The 21,839-nt window shown below is 34.9% G+C and overlaps 1 protein-coding gene and 1 non-coding gene across 5 annotated transcripts in view; one reads left to right on the forward strand and one right to left on the reverse strand.

The window, feature by feature from the left end:
* The window catches only part of YES1 (YES proto-oncogene 1, Src family tyrosine kinase), a 72,966-nt gene that overhangs the window by 30,411 nt on the left and 20,716 nt on the right, over positions 1-21,839 (forward strand). For 3 of the 4 annotated variants that reach the window (XM_019741267.3, XM_019741265.3, XM_019741264.3), the window contains exons 2-3: positions 17,253-17,525; positions 20,775-20,874. In XM_019741267.3, the coding sequence (XP_019596826.1) occupies positions 17,261-17,525; positions 20,775-20,874 (365 nt within the window). In that variant the 5' untranslated portion in view covers positions 17,253-17,260. Of the gene's footprint in view, positions 1-5,115; positions 5,307-17,252; positions 17,526-20,774; positions 20,875-21,839 lie in introns of all 4 variants that reach the window. The other variant, XM_074340256.2, reaches the window with a different exon arrangement.
* On the reverse strand, positions 3,909-4,015 carry LOC141567050 (U6 spliceosomal RNA). Its single transcript, XR_012489446.1, has one exon. It is a non-coding gene; the product is annotated as a U6 spliceosomal RNA (small nuclear RNA).

A 21,839-nucleotide genomic window follows, 5' to 3' on the forward strand; every position in this document is an offset into this window, starting at 1 on the left:
GACAAGGTGGTATTTTTTTGCTGTACAAAAAGTTTTTAGTTTGATACAGTCCCATTTGTTTATTTTTGCTTTTGTTTCCCTTGCCCAAGGAGACATAGTCAATAAAATATTACTAAGAGCAATGTCAAAGAGTTTATTGCCTATGTTTTCTTCTAGGAGTTTTATGGTTTCAGGTCTTAAAGTTTTTAATCCATTTTGAGTTTACTTTTGTATATGGTGTAAGAAAGTGGTCTAGTTTTGTGTTTGTTTGTTTGTTTGTTTTTTGTTTTTTTGCATGTATCTGTCCAGTTTTCCCAACACCTCTTATTGATAAGACTGTCTTTACCTAGTTGTGTACCCTTGCTTCTTTTGTCATTGATTAATTGACCATATAAGTAAGGACTTATTTCTGGGCTCTCTGTTTTATTCCACTGATCTGACATTTAAGTTCATGAACTTGCCACTGTGCACTTACATTGGCAGCACTATACAAACAGTTCGGTAAGGTTTCATAACCTTGGTATATCAGTGTCTCACAACTGTGTTCGTATTGACATGTGGCAGTGTCTTGCTGAGTGGCGTTCATTGTTGTTGGTGTTTTTGTGTGCCCTTGCAAGAATTTTGGAGCTTGAATTAGAGCAACAAGCAAACATTAAATTTCTTGTTAAACTTGGCAAGAGTGGAAGTGAAATCAGGGACATGTTAGTCCAAGTTTATGGGGATAATGCCATGAAGAAAACAGCAGTGTACAAATGGATTAAAAGTTTTTTTCTGAGAGGAGAGAACATGTGCGTCACTGATGAATAGAGGTCAGGATGGCCAGTAGCAAGCAGAACTGAAGAAAACATTGCAAAAATTTGTCGTATTGTGCATCAGAATCGTCAGCTGTCTGTGAGAAGCATAGCAGACAAGTAAACATCGATAGAGAAACAGTTAGGAAAATCTTAACTGAAAATCTTGGCATCAGAAAGGCGTGTGCAGAAATGGTCCCAAAGGAGCTCACTGATGAACAAAAGCAAAGGAGAGTCAAAGTTTACCAAGACCTTTTGGATAGGCAACATGATGTTTTGGGCCATGTTATCACTGATGATGAAACAGGGGTGTACTAGTTCGACTCTGAAACAAAGCATCAAAGTGCACAGTGGAAGTCAGCCAATTGTCCATGACCAAAAAAGTTTCGTCAGTCCAAATCAAGAGTCAAAACTATATTGCTAACCTTTTTTTTTTAATATCAGAGGGATTATTCATTATGAATTTGTACCAAGTTCACAAACAGTTAACTATTTGGGCAAAATAGTGTACTATTTGGAAGTGCTGAAAAGTCTGCGTGAAAAAGTTAGATGAAAATGACCTGAACTTTTCACCAACAATTCATGGATCTTGCATCACAACAATGCACCAGCTCACACAGCACTGTCCGTGAGGGAGTTTTTAGCCAGTAAACGAATAACTGTATTGAAACAACCTTCCTACTCACCTGATATGGCCCCCAATGATTCCTTTCTTTATCCGAAGAGAAAGGAAATATTGAAAGCAAGGTATTTTGATGACATTCAGGACATCAAGGGTAGTACGATGAGAGTTCTAATGGCCATTCCAGAAAAAGAGTTCCAAAATTGCTTTGAAAGGTAGACTAGGCACTGGCATCGGTGCATAGCTTCCCAAGGGGAGTACTTCGAAGGTGACTGTAGTGATAGTCAGCAATGAGGTATGCAGCACTTTTTCTAGGATGAGTTCATGAACCTAATTGTCAGACCTGGTATATCTGTTTTTATGCCAGTACCATACTGTTTTGATTATTGTAGCTCTATAATATAGTCTGATATCAGGGAGTATGATACCTCCCACTTTGTTCTTTCTCAAATTTTCTTTGGCTGTTTGGGGTCTTTTGTGCTTCCATATAAATTGTAGGATTAGTTGTTCTAATTCTGAGAAGAATGCCATTGATGTTTTAATAGGGTTTGCATTGAATCTGAATATTGCTTTAGGTAGTAAGGACACTTTAAAATATTAATCCTTCCAATTCATGAACAAGGTATTCAATTTATTTGTATCTTCTTCAGCATCTTTTTCAATGTCTTATAGTTTTTAGAGTACGGTCTTTCACCTCTTTGATTAAATTTATTCCTAGGTATTTTATGCTTTTTGATGCAATTGAAAATGAAATTGGTTTCTTAGTTTCTCCTCTGATAATTTGTTATTGGTATATAGAAACGCAACAGATTTCTGCATATTGATTGTATCCTGCAACTTTACTGAATTCGTTTATTCTAGTTTTTTGATGGAGTCTTTAGGGTTTTTCTATGTATAGTGTTTTGTCATCTGCAAATAATGAGAATTAACTGCTTCCTTTCTGTATTGGTGCCTTTTATTTTATTTTACTTTATTTTTGTATGATTTTGCTGTGGCGAGGATTACCAATACATACTATATTGAGTAGAAGTGATATTTGGCAACCTTGTTCCTGATCTTAGAGGAAAAGCTTTCAGCTGTTCCTCCTTGAGTATGATATTAGCTATGGGTTTGTCATATATAATCTTTGTTATATTGAGATATGTTCTTTCTATACCCACTTTGATGAGTTTTTATCGTAAAAGGATGTTGAATTTTGTCAAATGTTTTTCCTGCATCTATTGAGATGATTGTATGTTTTTATCCTTTATTTTGTTAATATGATGTATCACCCTGATTGATTTAGGGATGTTGAACCTTCCTTCTATCCCTGGGATAAATCACATTTGGTCATGGTGTCTAATACTTTCGATGTATTGTTGAATTAGGTTTGCTAGTATGTTGTTGAGAATTTTTGCATGTATGTTCATCAAGGATATTGGCTTGTAATTTTCTTTCTTGTAATGTCTTTGATTTTGGCATCATGGTAATTCTAAGAATGAGTTTGGTAGCGTTCCTTCCTCTTCAATTTTTTTTTTTTTTTTTTGAAATAGTTTAAGAAGGATACATATTAATTCTTTGAATTTTTGATAAAATTCACCTGTGCAGCCGTCTGATTCTGGACTTTTTATTTGTTGGGAGTTTTTTTCATTGCTAGTAATTGTTTAGATTTTGTATTTCTTGGTTCAGTCTTGGATGGTTATATACTTCTAGAAATGTATCAATTTGTTTTAAATTGTCAGGGTTGTTGGCATCTAATTGTTTGTAGTATTCTTTAATGTTTGTGTTTATGTGGTGGTGTTGGTTGTAATTTCTCTTTCATTTGTGATTTTATTTATTTGGGCTCTCTTTTTTGCTTGATGAGTTCGGCTAAAGGTTTGTCAGTTTTCTTTATCTTTTCCAAGAACCAGCCCTTAGTTTTAGTGATATTTTCTGTTCTTTTCTTATCTGTTTTGTTAATTTTCACTCTTATCTTGACTATTTCATTTCTTCTGTTTACTTTGGGTTTTGTTCGTTCTTTTTCTAGTTCCTTTAGGTGTAAAGTTAGATGGTTTATTTGGGATTATTCTTATTTCTTGAGGTCGGCTGATACAGCTATGAATTTCTCTTTAGAACTGCTTTTGCTGCATCCCATACTTTGAAAAGTTGTGTTTTCATTTGTTTCAAGATTGTTTTTGATTTTCTGTTTGATTTACTCTTTGATCCATTGATTGTTCAGTAACATGTTGTTTAATCTCCATTTATTAGTGCTTTTTCCTATAGTTGATTTTTAGTTTCAGGATACTGTGGCTGCAAAAGATGTTAGATATGATTTGAGTCTTCTTGAATTTATTGAGGCTTGTTTTGTGACCTAATATGTGTGATCTATCCTGGATGTTCCATGTGCACTTGAAAAAAGAAATGTATTCTGCAGTTTCTGGCCTGTAAAGTTGCTGCTGAGATATCAACTGGTAGCCTTATGGAATTCTTTTGTATGTAGTTCATTATTTTCCCCTTGCTTCCTTCAAGATTGTTTTTTCTTATCTTTTGTCACTTTTTTTTTAATGAAACGCTTCGTGAATTTGCTTGTCATCCTTGTGCAGGGACCATGCTGATCTTCTCTGTGTCATTCCAATTTTAGTATATGTGCTGCCAACGCGAGCACAACTTTTGCCATTTTAATTACAATATATCTTGGTGTATGTCTTTGGTTTCGTCTTGTTAGGGACTCTCTGTGCTTCCTGGACCTGGATGTCTGTTTCCTTTTCCAGGTTAGGAAAGTTTTCAGCCATTATTTCTGTAAATGAAGTTTCTGTTCCTTTCTTTTCTTTCTGGGAATGTGAATATTTACAGAGGGTGCCAAAAAAGATGCATACACATTTTGAGAAAGGAAAAAACTGTATTAAAATTATGCTGATGGTAACCACTTTGAGCACCTCTTGTAATTGTAGAAGCCAAATGAGACTTGTATTCGTCTTTTGTTTTTGGTATATATTGAGTATTACAATTTTATCACAGTGATTTCCTTTCTTAAAGTGTGTATACATTTTTTTGGCACCCTTTATTATACGAGGTCTGACAATTAATTTCGCGAACTTGCCACCATGAGCTCACATTGGCAGCACTGTACAAACAGCTCGGTAAGATTTCATAACCTTGGTATATAAGTGTCTTACAGCTGTGTTGGTGTTGATGTGTGGCGGTGTCTTGCTGAGTGGTGTTCATTATTGTTGTTAATGTTTTTGTGTGCCGTCACCAGAATGCCTGCGCTTGAATTAGAGCAACGAACAAACATTAAATTTCTTGTTAAACTTGGCAAGAGTAGAAGTGAAATCAGAGACATGTTACTCTAAGTTTATGGGGATAATGCCATGAAGAAAACAACGTGAATAAATGAAATAAATGTTTTTCTGAGGGGAGAGAACGAGTCACTGATGAAGAGGTCAGGGTGGCCAGTAAGAGCAGAATTGACAAAAACATTGCAAAAATTCATCTAATTGTGTGTCAAAATCGTCAGCTAACTGTGAGAAACATAGCAGATCAAGTAAACATCGATAGAGAAACAGGAAACTCTTAACTGAAAATCTTGGCATGAGAAAGGTGTATGCAAAAATGGTGCTGAAGGAGCTCTTGCATCATGACAATGCACCAGCTCACACAGCCCTGTCTGTGAGGGAGCTTTTAGCCAGTAAACAAGTAACTGTATTGGAACACCCTCCCTACTCACCTGATCTGGCCCCTAATGACTTCTTTCTTTACCCAAAGGTAAAGGAAATATTGAAAGGAGGCCATTTTGATGACATTCAGGAAATCAAGGTTAATATGACGACAGCTGTGATGGCCATTCCAGAAAGAGTTCCAAAATTGCTTTGAATGGTGGACTAGGCCCTGACATCAGTGCATAGCTTCCCAGCGGGAGTACTTCAAAGGTGACCATGGTGATATTCAGCAATGAAGTAGGTAGCACTTTTTCAAGGATAAGTTTTCAAATTAATTGGTAGACCTCATATAACTACAGTTTGTTCATAACCAGAAAGCAATATATATTAAACTCTTAATGCCACTGCCACCTCCCGGAAATGATACTTTAAAAATTATTTTTATTTCTTTTTTAATTAAAATTTATTGGGGTGACAATGATTAATAAAATCACGTAGGTTTCAAGTGTACAATTCTGTAATATATCATCTATATGTCACATTGTGTGTTCATCACCCAGAGTTTTGAAATTAAAAGAAAAATGCCACAGAGTACTTTAACAGATGAAGTAAAACTCTTAAAATGTTAATTTGTTTAAAAATGGTCATTATTAAGGAATAAATCCTTTAGCTGTTATATAAACTGAATTATAAATTTATGTAGAAATTAATACCCTCTGGACGTAATGATATTAAAACCAAGGAAAGAAATGTTTTTCTAGGGATTAACTTTTAAGAACATTTCAAGTGGCCATGATGGATTTACCATCTCTGCCTCCCCCTGCCCCCCCGAAAAACCCCAAAACACTGCAAATCTGGACAAAATATATGAAATAATTCTTTTTAGATACTGAACAACAGCAATGCGAGACAGTGACTCCTGGAAGATGGGAAACAAACAAGGTGAGCTGGATGGTCACCTAATGACTCCAGCTTTCTGCCTAGAGGCGCAATCTGAATCGCAGAGCAGGGACAGGGATCTTGGGCAAAGGACAGTGGTCTCAACAAGTGGAGGAAACCGAGGTCAGCATTCATGGAGGCTGAGACAGCTGGACGTTGCAGGGTAAAATTTCAGCAGAAGGAAACCATGTACAAAAGTAGTGCTGAAAGTCTGAGTCGGAGTTGCTGATTTTTTTTGCTAAATTTCACAATGTACATGCATAGAGGGAAACTAAAAGCCAGGGAAAGAGCAACCAGGTGGATGTTAGTTGGCCCTGAGAGGTCACAGAGAACTGGGAGGAATTTGAGTTTTTTCTCGCTAGAAGAAAATTCCTTGTTGATCACTCAGGACTTTAATACAAACTCCCAAAGGGTCATGGTGTTAAACTAGGTTAATAATAACTTTATCATAATATAAATTTAACAATTTGGATGAATAAGATAAATCTTGAAAGATACATGTTACCAAAAGAAACAAAAAATGAGAATTATGAGTAGCCCTGATGTTAAAGATGTTAAATTTGTAATTGACAACTCCAGGCCCTGATAGCTTCACTGGTGAATTCTTTCGAACATTTAAAGAAGAAGTAATACCAATCTTAGACTCTTTAAAACAATAAAGGTGGAATGGAACATTTCCCAACTTATTTAGATTTCCTAGCATTACCCTGATACCAAAGCAGACAAAGAAATTACAAGAAGATTAAAGAGCAATATGCCTACTTAGATATAAATATATTGAACAAAATATTAGTTTTCAGGAATAAAAAGGGTAATATACCATGACCAAATTGATTTTATTCCAAGAAAGCAAAGGTGCCAAAGGAGGGTTAATATTTAGAAAAGCAATTAATGTAGTTCACCATGTCAATTGAATGAAGGAAAGAAAAATCCATGTAGTTAAATAAGTAGATACAGAAAACTATTTAACAAAATTTAATACCCATTCATGATAAAAACTCTCAACAGAATTAGAAGAGATGTTCTTCAGCCTGATGAAGGACAGATACAGAAACCCCACTAATATACTTAATGGTGATAGACTGAATGTGTTCCCCCTTAAGATAAGGAACAAGGCAAAGATATTCCCTTTCAGCACTTTTATTCATCATTGTACTAGAGATGCTAGCCAGTGCAGTAAAGCAAGGGGAAGAAAGGCATTCATCTTGGAAAGGAAAGAATGAAAGTCTTTAATTGTATACATGATGTTGAATGTAGACAATCCTGCAGAACTTACAAAAAAGCTACTAGAACTAATGAGTTTAGCAGGGTAACAAGATACAAGGCATAAATAAGTATCAGGTTGTATATATATTATTAATATCTATTTGTATGTGATTAACAATCAGAAATAAAGTAATAATACCACTTGCAATAGCTTCAAAAACCATGAAATGTCTAGAAATAAATTTAACAAAAATTGGGCAAGACATATACACTGAAAACAACAAAACATTGTTGAGAGAAAATTTTAAAGTCCTAATAAACAAATGGACTACTAAATTCGTGAATCAGGAGATCAATATTTTTTAAAACTTCAGTTCTCCCAAAATTGATCTATAGATAGAATATCATCCCAGTCAAAATCCCAGCAGGCTTTTCTGTGTAGAGATTGGCAAACGGATTGTACAATTTGTGTGGCAAACTGATTCTAAAATTTGTGTGGAAATGCAAAAACCATAGTGCATGGTTTGGCAAACTGCAACTTGCAGGCCACATCTGGCCCACTGCATGTTTTTGGAAATAGTTTTATTGCAATACTGCCACACTTACGCATTTATGTATTGTCTGTGGCCGCTTTCACACTAAAATGACAGAGTTGAGTTCTTGTGACAGAGACCATTTGTTCTGCAAAACTTAAAATGTTTACTCTCTGGCCCTTTCCAGAAAAAAAATTGTTGACCTCCTGCCCCAGAATATTGAAAGCAATTTTGAAATAGATGAAAAGACTGGAGGACTTAAACTATCTAATTTCAAGACGTACTGTAAAACTTTAGAATGAAGACATTGTGATAATTGACATAAGCATAGACATATAAAACAATGGACTAATAGTGTCGAATAGACCCAATTAATATATGATTAATTGATTTTTGACAGGTACTACATATAATTCAGTGGGAAATAGACTGTCTTTTTAGCAGCTGGTAGTTGAAGAACTATACATCCAGTTTTAAAATATTGAACCTCAGACTTTACAGCATGTACAAAAATTCCCATAAAATAGCTCAGTAGGCTTGATGTAAAGAGCTAAAACTTCTAGATGAAAGCATAGGAGAAACTTTTTTGGTGAAGAATTCTCAAGTAGGGCACATAGAGCACAAACCATCAAATAAAAAATTTTATTGAACTTCATTACATGTCCAAGGATACTATTATAAAAATGCAAAGGCAACCTATAGACTGGGAGAAAATATTACAATACATATATCTGACAAATAACTTGAGTTTAGAATATGTAGAGTATAATAGTATTATAGTAGTAAATATTCTTGTTTACAGAGTATAATAGAAGACAACCCAATTAGAAAACTGATTTGAACAGATACTGGACCAAAGTAGATATGGGTAGCAAATATGCACATGAAAAGAAGCCTAATATTAGATGCATAGTCATTGGGGAAATGCAAACTAAACCCACAACAATAGAACTACTACACACCTAGAAAAACGGACAGTGACAGTGTTAATAAGGATGTGGAGTCACTGGACTTCTCATTTTGATGGTGAAAATGCAAAATGTTAACGCTCTTTGGAAAAGTTTTGCAGTTTCCTATAAAGTTAATATATATACTTCCTATACAACCCAGACATTTCACCCCTAAGTATTTACTCAAGTGAAACGAAAACTTATGTTCACATAAAAAACTATATGTATGAGTTCATAGTGGCTGTATTTGTGATTTTCAAAAACTGGAAACCACTCATCTGGGGAATGAATAAATGAACGACAGCATATGCATGCAGTGGAATATTCCTCAGTAGTCAAAAGGAATGAACTGGTACCTGCAAAGACATGGGTGGATCTCAGATGCATTATGCGTAGTGAAGAAAAAAAAAAGCCCAAATCAAAAAACTACATACTGTGTGGTATCTGGTAAAACTATAACAGAAGGTAGGTAAGTGGTTGCCTAGGGTTGTGGGCAGAGGTTGACTACAAAAAAGTGCATGGAAGCATCACGAGGGGTGATGGAACTGATCTTTATCTTCATTGAGGTGGTGGTTGCACAACTATATGCATTTGTCAGAACTCATACCTGGACACCAATAAGGGTGAATCTTGTGTATTTATGCCTTAAATTTTAAAATGGGATTTAAAAAGAGTGAAATACTGACTCATTGAAACATTACAGATATGAAAGAATTATCATGGTGTCTTAGTAACTTTGCAGTCTTAGATTGCCATTGACTCTAATCTAAGTGTAGAAATAATTTTGGGCTTTAGAGGACAGACTTGTTGAAATGCTCTTGATAGCTTTTGGCAAATTAAATGGATCAAGATGTTTTGTTTGGTAGTTACCTAGGTCCCGACCATCATTTCTGTTAGTGAACTAGAAATCAGTGGTTGTTTGCAATTGTAATGATTTGGATTATACTTGTGTTATAAATGTGTGTAACATTAACTCAGCCATATGCATTTTGTATTGTGAGCTACCTGTTGGTGTAGATTGCAACTGTCAAAGCTTTTTTATAAACTAGGATAAAATGTAAAAGAGTTGTACATAATATTTGGGTCATATCTAAACCCAAGTAAACATATGATGGGTTTCTGAGAAGGAAAAGAAAGACTTAGAAAGTATTATAGAGAATGTGGAGCAACAATAATTAACATTCATGGCTTGTACAGATGGAATATGGTGCAGCCACCATAGAATACAGTTTAGCAGCTTCTTATGATACGGGTATACTTATCTTTGTATGACCAAGCAGTTCCATTCCTAGGTATTGGAGGGGAGAGGGAGACATATGAGGTCTGACAATTAAGTTCATGAACTTGTCGCTAACGTTTTTTGATATCAGAGGGATTATTCATTATGCATTTGTACCAACTAGACAAACAGTTAACCAAGTTTACTATTTGGAAGTGCTGAAAAGGCTGCATGAAAAAGTTAGACGACCTGAACTTTTTGCCAACAATTCATGGCTCCTGCATCACGACAATGCACCAGCTCACACTGCGCTGTCTGTGAGGGAGTTTTTAACCGGTAAATGAGTAACTATTGGAACACCCTCCCTACTCACCTGATCTGGCCCCCAATGACTTCTTTCTTTACCCGAAGATAAGGGAAATATTGAAAGGAAGACATTTTGATGACATTCAGGACATCAAGGGTAATACGACGAGAGCTCTGATGGCCATTCCAGAAAAAGAGTTCCAAAATTGCTTTGAAGGGTGGACTAGGCGCTGGCGTCAGTGCATAGCTTCCCAAGGGGAGTACTTTGAAGATGAGCATAGTGATATTCAGCAATGAGTTATGCACCATAGCACTTTTTCTAGGATTAGTTCACAAACTTAATTGTCAGACCTGGTACATCTACCCATCCAAAGACTTGTGCAGGAATGTTTATAGCCACTTTATTTATAATAGCCCAAAACTGGAATAACCCAAATACCCATCAACATGTAAATAGATAAACAAATAATGGTATATCCATTTGATGGAATTTTACTTAGCGATAAAAACTAATGAACTACCTATATATGCAACAACGTGGAAGTATCTCAAATACACAATGCTCATCAAAAAAAAAAAAAGTCAGACACAAAAAAGACTACATATACTATGATTCTATTTATATGAAACTCTAGAAAAGATACATCTTTAGTTAGAGAAAACAAATCAATGATTGCCTAGGTCTGGGGTTAGGGATTGATTGGGAAAAGGGTACAACAGAACCTTTTGGGTGTGATTAAAATATTCTGTATTGTGATTGTAGATACACAGTTATAGGTATTTGCCAAAACTCATTGAACTGTACACTTTAAATGGATGCATTTTTGTTGTTGTATGTAAATTACACCTCAAAGTTGATTTTAAAAAAGAACATTTTAGGAAAGTATTTCTGATAGTGTCTAAGAGAAGAAGCTTTCTTAATTTTAAATAAGTAGTATTCAAATTAAAGCCTTGTTTTTCAGCAAATATTCATGCACACTATACTCCACTAAATATCAGTATGAAATAGTTTGCTGAAAATTTTAATTCTGCCTTTATAGGATGAATTTTACAGTCTTAAGGATATCTCAGATTTACGTAAATAAGGTAAGTTTGGGATATACAGTCAGGCACCACTTAACGGCAGGGATACGTTCTGGGAAAATCATCATTATGTGATTTCATAGCTGTGTGAACATCATAGAGCAACTTACACAGAGCTAGATGGTACAGCCTACCACACACCTAGACTATCTGATACAGCCCACTGCTCCTAGGCTACAAGCTTGTACAGCATGTTACTGTACAAAATAACACAAGATTAAATCAAGCACGAGAAAATGATGCGATCGAGAGATGCTGTGAACACAAGACGTATGAGGCTGCTGCTGGTATCGCACGGCATACTGTTTTACAGCAAACTTTTTAATAAGTAGAGAGTATTCACTAAAATAATGATAAAAAGTATAATTTAGTAAGTACATAAGCTGGTCACATGTCCTTTAGTATCTATCAGTATTATGCACTGTATATATTTTATGTGCTATACTTTTAGACGGCTGGTGGCGCCAGCATTACCACAAACACATGAGTAATGCATTGTGCTATGACATTATGACATCACTAGGTGGTTGGAATTTTTCAGCTCCATTGTAATCTTATGGGACCGTTGTCTTAGATGCGGTTCATCATTGACCAAAACGTTATGCAATGCATGACTGTATTTTTGTTAAGCTATTGAATCCTTATATGTTGAAAGCCATTTAATATATTAACCATTGTCATATGATTTAAATAGTTTATTATTTAAAATCCTTTCAGCTGCAAGTAACAGAAAACCAAACTAGAATTGGCTTATGTACAGTAGACATTTGTTATTTCACATAATAAGCTTTCTGGAGCAAAGTGTGTTCTGGCGTTATTGTAGAGTTACATAATTTAATACCTGAGCAACATCATCAAGGACTGAAGTTCCTTTCATCTTTCTGCCCTACCATTTTCAGTATGTTGGTGTTCTCTTTTCAGATAGGTGCTTTGTAGCTTCTCTGGATGGCTGCCTCAAATTTAGGCATCATAGATAACATCTAGGGAAGGAAAGGAACATTCCTGTCTTGTATTCCTTTTCACAAATGAGGAAAACTTCCCAGAAGCCCATGCCCATGGCTGACACAGTTAATTGGCAAAAGGAATAAGAACACATGAGTGACTTAAAGAAGTTATTATGTACTACCTAGGGCTGGGCAGGTGAAGGATTTGGCAAATGGGAGGAGGGTAAACAAAATCAGCGTTCGTTTTTCAAAGCAGGGGGAGAATGGTGGCTCTGCTGTATTAGATTACACAAAGACTGAAGGAGAGGATCAGTAAACTAGAAAATAAATCACAGAAAACCTTTAGATGAGTTATATGTTCCCAATTTACAAAGATGTTGCATTCCAAAAATTCCCCATATTTTCATGGCCTATTCATTAATTTATTATTCAACTTAATGCGATTTAGCTTTTATTTTCAGGATGCTTAAGAAATGCTCGTGCCAAAGTCACTAGTGAGCTCCTAATTACTGATCCAATGGCCGTGTAAATCAGTTTAAATACCACTTGATTTTGTTTTGGTATTTAGCATTATTAGCCATTTTCTTCCTGAAAGTCTGTATTTATTCCCATTATACTAATTCTTATTAAATATATATTATAAAATACTTCAAACAAAAATAATTATATCATTACCCACATTTAACACATTAATATTTTTCTCTGTTTGCTTCATGTTTCTTTTAAGGAAACAAAAGATGCCACAGATATCATTGGAATTCTTCCCCAATCCATTCCATTATCTTTAAATTGATGATTATCTTTTCTAACCATGTTTTCTATTTATGGAAGTACTCCCAACTGGAATTGCTGCTTCCTAATTTTTTTGCTTGCTACCCGTTATATATAGGTGTCCTACAACATTGTATTAATTCTTCATACCCCTCCTAAGCTGTACCTTGGGTGAGTTTTATTATCTCCAAAAGGTGTGGTTAAACTGAAAATATTTTTGTTTTAATCTTTCTTTGGTTTCTGCCTCTTTCTGAGCTTCAGACTTATTTTATCAGTTCTCTATTGGACTGAACAAGATGCCCCACAGGCACCTAAACCTAACATCTGAAACTGAACTCATTCATCCAGAAAAACCTGTTTCTTCTCTTCTTCAGTTATGGCGTTCCACTCAGTTCAGACTAGAAATTTTGGGGTTATCCAGCCCTTAACACACAGAGTAACTACTTTTAAACTATTCAATAAAATACAGGGGAGTGAATGAATAACTCCTTTTTCTTCATATCTGCTCTACTCATATTCAACTGATCATTTCAACTTGATTATTATACTTTGTATGTACTTCTCATTTCCCCCTCATCTTTTGCCCCACATTTGTCCCTTCTCACATAGGTTATTGCAGTAGTTTTACAACTTGATTAACTGCCACCATTATTTCTTTTTTTTCCAGTGTATAATTCCTGCTAACTGCCATAGTTAGTTACTCTAAAATTCCTATCTTCTGCTATTCACCTTTTAAAAAATCTTAAATAGCTTCCCAGTTCAGTGTTCCCTGGATAAGGCCTACAAGTTATTGCGTAGCAAATAATCCTCTTTATGTGTAAATTGTCCTCTACATCTAGCCATCTGTCTCATCCTCAGAAAACATCCTCTTATACTACTGCCACAGAGTTTTCTGTTCCCCAAATACACCATGCCTTTTGAAGCATCTGAGCAGTTCTGCATACTTTCATTCTTCCTGGAATATCTTATTTCCTTTTCCTTAAATCTCCATCTCTTCAAGATCTAGCTCAGATGCCAGTGTCTTTGCAAAATTTTCTTTCCCATGCACTCAAGGCAGAGCCGATAACTTCTGTTGTAGTCTCATGGTGTTTTGTACATGCCTCCACTCTAACATGTTTTTTTGCCCACTTTTAACATTTTCCACATTTTACAATGCTGTATTTGTTTTCCACCCTCATTTGTAACCTTATTTAAAGAAAAGGGACCATTTCTTACTATCCCCAGCTCCTTTATAGTGTCTAATAAATATGTGTTGTTAATAAATATATATCTGTACGTTAGTAGCTTGGAACTTAAAAGAGATTTTCCCGTATAAATGTTTTTAATGATGTTTCTAAGACAACCCATAAAAATCTGTTTAAGTCATTGCACCTCAAGTTTACTTTAAATTGTAAATCATGCCCTACGTTTATATTAATGTTTGTAAAGGAGGTGGCAGCAGTGATGGCTTCTGTGTATTGATACTGGGGTGCTAGTGGAACTAGACTGCAAATGATGGTCTGTCTTGGAGCTGCTAGAAAAAGGGTAAGTGGGTGGATGTGAAAAGTTGGACTGAAGATTTTGGGTTAAGAAAAAGAGGCTGGAGGACAGGTTAAGAGTAATAATGGAAAACTGGTAGGGTGAGGGAAAAAGGTGTGACTTTTGAAGAAAGAGAAATTAAGAGTAATGTCTTGCTGGGAGAAAAGACCTAAGCAAGGTCTTTTGCTTAGGTCTTCTCCTGGATGGAGAAGAAGGTTAAAATAAGGAAGCTGGGAATGGAAATGGAGAGTGGGTGAATAATTATAGTAACCCCTGTTATGATTTGATGTATTTCAACCAGTCTGTTGTTAAATTTAAAATAAATTAGCAGTTATACTGGCTTTCATAATTTTTTTCTCCTTCATACAACTGCTGTTCTTTCAAAGTCTAATTTATGTAATTGTTAATGTTTTATTAATATTTAGATTTTGGATACAGGTAATTTTGAAGATTCTTTGTATGGATTTTTAAACATTTCTGTACTTACCTTATTTTGGGGATGTATATTGATTATTGGTTAAAAGTCAACCTTGAGTATTGAGTCAGAATTTGCCAATCTGGTAAATAGAAAAGGTATCTTTTAAAATTTGCATTTATTAGAAGACTGGGAAGGTTGGACATATCTTCATATGCTAATTTGCCTTTCATATTTCATTTGTGAATTGCCTCTTGATAGGCTTTTCTATTTTTCTGAGAGGCTATCTTTTTTTTCACATGTATGTATTTCACATGTAAGAGTTGTCTATATTAAGAATGTCAACCAATTTTCATATGTGTACATTTTTGTGTGTGTTGAGAGCAAGTAAGGGCATGAGCAAATACAAGATACTTTCCCTATTTCTCATATCTTTAACTTCACTTAAGAGTTATTGTTTCCACTCCTACTCCCCACATGTAAGTTAGATAATTATATGTCTAAGAGTCTTTTCCTTTAAGGTTCCTACTTTTACATTATGTTTTAAGACTTTTGCAACACTAGATTATGAAACGACTTACCTTTTGTTTCTTCTGACACTTTTAGAAGCAGTTCTCTTGTATACATTTAGCTTATAATTCTCAAGTGTTTTAAGTAGATATTTAGATTTCTAGTCCCAGTCAAGTTTCAATGCTGTGCTTAACTGTAACATCTTCAGAATATACCCATTTAAGGTAATGATTTGAAAACCTTCCAACTCCGAAATTCTGAGACTGTTTCTATGTTAATATTTATAGCTACATTTTAAATTAATCTTATATAGCCAAGGTTGTGAATGTTCAGTCTTTCAGAATTTATGAGGCAGTCATCACTTACTTCCTTTTGAATGTCATATAAGAAGGGAAAAACTGTAAAATAAGAATGACCTTTAAAAGCAAGTGAATTAATGAAATCTTCATTAGTACTTCTTCAGGAAGTGAATAGAAGAATGTAGATTTTATGATATTAGTAAACTGACTATGTGTATATCACACTAGTAGGCTGTATAGTGTGTAAGCTATAAGTAACTCTTGCTTTTAAAAATGTATTGCCAGTAATTTGGGGTAGAGTGGAATTAGGGCAGTAAGCAAAAACAAAACAAACAATAAAAAACACGAAATACAAAATAGAATAAGGTGAGAGTCTCATACAAAAACCTTCCCAAAAGTGCATTGGAAGTTTTAAAGAAAAATGTGTTTTACCAATTACAGGAAAGCCTAAATGGAAACGTTTGTGATGCTCATGAATGAATGGATAAATTTTACAGATAGCGAGAGATGTGGGGAGAGTATTAGGGTCTTTCAGGAGGGAAAAAACACACAGAAATAGGAAAACACAGGGCATAGGTATTGGGGAAATAGGATTTTTTTTTTTTCTTGCATGCATAGGGTAAGTATGAGGAAAAAATAGGAGATGAAGTTGGAAAGCTAGATTGGGGTCATATTTGGTAAACATTGGAGGTGTGTCTATCAATAGGGAAGGGACAGGATGTGGAACTACACTGTCCTAAGTGGCAGCCACTAGCCACATACAGCTACTGAACACTTGAAATGTGTCTGGTCCAAATTGAGATGTAAGTTTGCCAGATTTTGAAGACTTAGTACAAAAAAAGTATAAAACATCTCACTGAAAACTTTTATATGTTATGTTGAAATAATTATATTTTAGCTATATTGGGTTAAATAAAATATATTATTAAAATTAATTTTACCTGTGTTTTTTTTTAATGTGGCTACTAGAAAATTTTAAATTGTATTGTGGCTTGGGTTATATTTCTATTACACAGTGCTGGTACAGATAGAAGGAATGTAACCAGTATTTGCTAGTACCTGCTCTGTGCCAGGTATTGTCTAGAACTTGTCATAAACTTATAAACTTAAGTTAATCCTCATAGAAAACCTTATGAAGTAGGTGATATTATCGTCTCTCTTTTTCAAGTAACTGAGGTGCAGAGAGGTCAATCAGCATACCTGAATCACTCCACTAATAAGTAGAAAGCCAAGATTCAAACTTAGGTCCCTCTGGCTTCAGAGCCCATGGTTTTCCCTGCACACTGTGGCATGTTATCATTGGACCATTAAAGGTAGTAGAGCTGGAGAATGACATGATTGGACTGATGCTTTAGCAGAATTGTAATAAAGATAAATGGGGGGAAGAGATTTCATTTTTAGCTGTCTGGTTTTTAATTCTGTTGGTTTTGTTAATTTCTTTTTTGCAGGTGAAAAATGCCTTGTTTAATGTCAACTTTTTAATTGCATCTTTTTTGAAATAACCTTTATGTTAACTGCTTCTGAAGGTATTTGCTTTATTACTTTTTTAGATTTGATAATGGGCTGCATTAAAAGTAAAGAGAACAAAAGTCCAGCCATTAAATATACATCAGAAAACACTCCAGAACCTGTCAATACAAGTGTCAGCCATTATGGAGCAGAGCACACTGCAGCGACACCATCGTCTTCAGCAAAGGGAACATCTGTTAATTTTAGCAGTCTTTCCATGACACCATTTGGAGGATCCTCAGGGGTGACACCTTTCGGAGGAGCATCTTCCTCATTCTCAGTGGTGCCAAGTTCATATCCTGCTGGTTTAACAGGTGAGATTGAAATGGACAATTCCGTTGTCAGTTTGAGAACGTGACCTTGGGCAATACATACATAAGGTTTGCCTGCTGTAAGAAAAATAACTTAATGGGGGACTTTTTAAATAAGTTCATGTGAAAATTAGTCTCTGACATAAAAATTAAAGCCTTATTATATACATGAATATTGTTCTGGGAAATTTGATAATGTGATGGTGATTATGTACTGAGTTACACCATTAATATTTCATTAATTCATTTTTCAAATAATTATTGAGTGCCTACTGTGTGGCTGGCACTGGGGATATAAAGATTTGAAACAGTGTAAAGTACAGCATAGAAAATACAGTCATTAATTATGTACTGTGTCACTTATCGGGGTGATCACTTCGTGAGATATATGTCTAATCACTATGTAGTACACCTGAAACTAACATAATATTGTATATCAACTGTAATTAAAAAATAAATTAAAAAAATATATACCCCTCCCTCAAGAAATGTTACGATTTCTCAGGATTATAAAGTATTATTCACTATTAAGAAATATAGTAATTACTTCATAAATGTTAATTAAATGGCAATATGATGATAATACAGTTTTTCTATTAGGTACTACTGGTTTTTAAAAAAATCCTGAGGCTCAGAGTTTAAATGATTTTTTTTTTCAGTCACAGATAATAAGCTGTAGAGCCCAGATTTAATGACCTATTCCAGAACTCTATTTATTATTTATGTCATAATATCCTTTCAGAGAACAAGAAGTGACAGCTGACAACCTTTAATGGAGCCAGAAATACTCTAAAAAAGTAGTCAGAAACTTTAAAAAGAGAGAGAGTTCTTTTATGAAAGGTCCCATGTCAGGATGCTTTTCTCTTGAGTAACAAAACACAACTGGTTTAAAAAGGTAGGATGAGCTCCAGGATTCCTTGATTCAGCAGTTCCTTGATGTCGTCAACAACTCAAGTTTCTTTGATCTCTTTCCTGCAGCCCTTGGTGTGTCCACGTTATCTTTAGACCTGACAAAACAGCTGCCAGCATCAAATTGAGCAACGTGTCCGTACTAACAACCAATGGGGACAAGAGAGAAATCTCTTCTACAAGCAGGGACTATAAATTTGTCCCTTTAGTCTGCTCACTTCTGGACCAGTAATAGTGGCCAGAGGAATGTCATATACTAATTCTATTATACTGTGCATTTGGGGAGTTACGGACTTCAAAGAGTAAATTACAGTCTTCACTCCAACCCCCTAACTCTAAATACTTCAGTGATAGATGCCCTTGATGGTATTTCTCAGTCATCAGCAAAAGTTTAAATTTTCAGGAATCTATATTTGGGAAAGATATTAATCCAAAATGATTAAAGTAAATATTATGCTTTAAGACACACTTTAGTTACCTGAAGCAATTTATGTGAAATAGTCTGTTCAGGAGTATTCATTTATAATATATAGTGAGTGTCTGCCTGGTATCAGCAAGAGAAACAGGGTTTCTGCTCTAATGGAGTTTACATTAGAGTGAGGGTTGGACAATAGTGATATAAACAATTAAACAGTATGATTAATGGTTCTTAAGTGCTATAAAGGAACTAACCAGTAGATTGGTGAAGGCTCTTTAGATGATCAAGGAAAGGCAACTTGAGAAGAAATCACTTGAGCCTCTGAGTTTTTGGTTAATGAGAAGGACTTAAACATAGGCAAAACTGGGAAAAGAGCTTTTTGGGGACCGAGAATAACAAATACAAAGTTAGGAAGTACAGATGGACTGGGCAGTTTTTGAGTACTAGTAAGGAAGGATGTCAGTATGGGCAGGGGATAGAATTGTATGATGTGGGGTTGAAAAGTCAGGATTACTCAGGACCTCATAGACTCTGGTAAGCAGTTTAGGTTTTATTCAAAGCCATAAAGATGCCATTGAAGAGATTTCAGTAAAGGATTTGCATGATTGAATTTCCTTAAAAAAAAAAACCACACAAAAAAAAACTCATTCTGGCAGCTGTGTGGAGAATGGATGTAGGGAGCAGATATAGAAATAGGTTAAGAGGCTGCCGTGTTTCCTGGAAAAGAAGACCTAGCCGGACCATCAGCTCTAATATGTCTTTTGGAGCAAAAATTAATATAAGACCTGATCTTATTTTCCTATAAGACTGGATCTATAATATAATTAATATAATATAATATAATATAATATAATATAATATAATATAATATAATATAATATAATAAATACCAGGTCTTATATTAATTTTTGCTCCAAAGGACACATTAGAGCTGATGGTCCAGCTCGGTCTTATTTTCGGGGAAACACGGTACTACTCCCAATAGACCCAGCCGTCCCAGTGAGAGATAATAAGGACTAGGATTAGGGTGGCAGCAGTAGACATGGAAAAGAAAGTAGATAATTTAGAGGTAGTAGAACTGACAGTGGTGGTCATGGGCTTGGCTTAAATACTTGATTGATTTAGTAGAGCCATTGGCTTAGGTAGGTGAAACTTAGATAGCAGGTTAGAGGAGAAAAATCAACACCTTTGTTTTGTAGTGTCTAATATGTTTTAAATGCTTGTTAGACATTGAAGTAGAGATGTCAGATAGGTAGTTAATATATGACTGGAACTCGGCAGAAGCCAGATAAATGAGATAATCTGTTTTATTCTTTCTTTTGTTTGCAGATAATAGTTTGGCTGTTTAAGTGTGCTAATCTCTTAAGCCTCTACACACAATGCTATCTATGACACAGTTATTTTTGGAATTTGTAATTCCTAGCAGCCATACCATTTAATTGCTAAGAAAATCATGTTTTTATATATGAATGTTAAACATAATAAATTGTCTTATTAAAACCCTAGTTATTATTGTTAATGATTAGTCTTAAGGATCAAAATATTCACTCATTGTTTATAAGAAGTTTAGACCATCAATATCAGTAGTTTATAGTACTTGTTAATGCTTTTTCTGTGAAAGAATTGATTTGAATATTGACTGGCTTTCAAGCCAGAGACGTTACTACTGTGAATCAAAATTAAATTTGTTTCTCTGGGTCTGTAGAATTTTAGAATTTATAGAGTACTGTACTTTCACAGAAGTCTTAAGAGAGCATCTTGTTAACTTGAAAATGCCAACTGCCCAAATCTCCAACTTTTAAAAATAGACTCTGGAGACTAGAAAAAAAAACTATGCTTAAGCTTTTTTTGCTGGCAGTGGTTTTTTAATTTCTCTTTGGTTAATTTATCTATATAATTTACCTTGGTGTTTTTTCCTCCAATAGGTGGTGTTACTATATTTGTGGCCTTATATGATTATGAAGCTAGAACTACAGAAGACCTTTCATTTAAAAAGGGTGAAAGATTTCAAATAATTAACAATACGTAAGTGTTGTGAATGAGAAATACTGACAGTAACCTACTCTGTACACTAAAACCATTGAGCTGGTGGATGATTCAGAGATGAGAGTGGTGGGGCATTGATCTCTGCCTACTGGGTTGGATGATGCCTGTGGTTTCTTTAGACACGTGGCAGAATACTACTGATGTAGCTAGAAGTTACTTCTACAAATTGTGTTGCCGTGGTTCTGCCATAAACAGTAAAGATTTAAGAACGAAGATTGAGGGAGTATAAGTAAGTAACTACTTTCAAAAAACATTACTTAAAAAAAAATTTTTTATAAAGAAAATTCTATATTCCTATTTATCAGTGATTCCTATTACTGATGATTTAAAGACCTTATCTCTTTTTCTTAAAACACACACACACACAAAGGAAAAAGGCTAAAGAACCCCTGGTAACCCCAAATTGACCAAATTAAGTTGCTTTTTCCTTATGTGACTCTTAGACTTTTTTGTCATTTAGTGACCCACCATAGAAAATTCATTGCTCATTATGGAATATAGATCCCATATTTCATTAGCAGGCATAGCAGCCACTTTGTATCTTCTCAAAATGTGTATTTATAGTCTGTTTGCTTCCAGTCATGTTTCCTTGCATTCTTATTCCCATTTGCTACCAGTTATTGTTCCAAAACATAAAGTATGTTCATGTCTCTGTTTTAAAACCCTTCAATAGCTACCAGTTGCCATCAAGATAAAGAAAAACGATAGTTGGCATCATTCATTGAGCTTCTTCCCCTTTCTCCACTGTTCAACCATGTTGAATTACTTGCAGATTTTTGAACACACTGGTTTTTCACCTCCATGCCTTCACACATACAACTTCTTTTTTCTGGAATGTGACTTCTTGTCTCCATTTTTTTCCCCTTTATCTGGCCAACCAAACTCATCTTTCAAAACATATATTCCTATGTCCTTTCTCAAGGAAGCCTTCTTGACTTTCTTCC

This window comes from Rhinolophus sinicus, chromosome 4 (assembly GCF_057876585.1).
Source record: "Rhinolophus sinicus isolate RSI-liver-muscle chromosome 4, RSI-T2T, whole genome shotgun sequence".
Taxonomy (NCBI): Eukaryota; Metazoa; Chordata; class Mammalia; order Chiroptera; family Rhinolophidae; genus Rhinolophus; species Rhinolophus sinicus.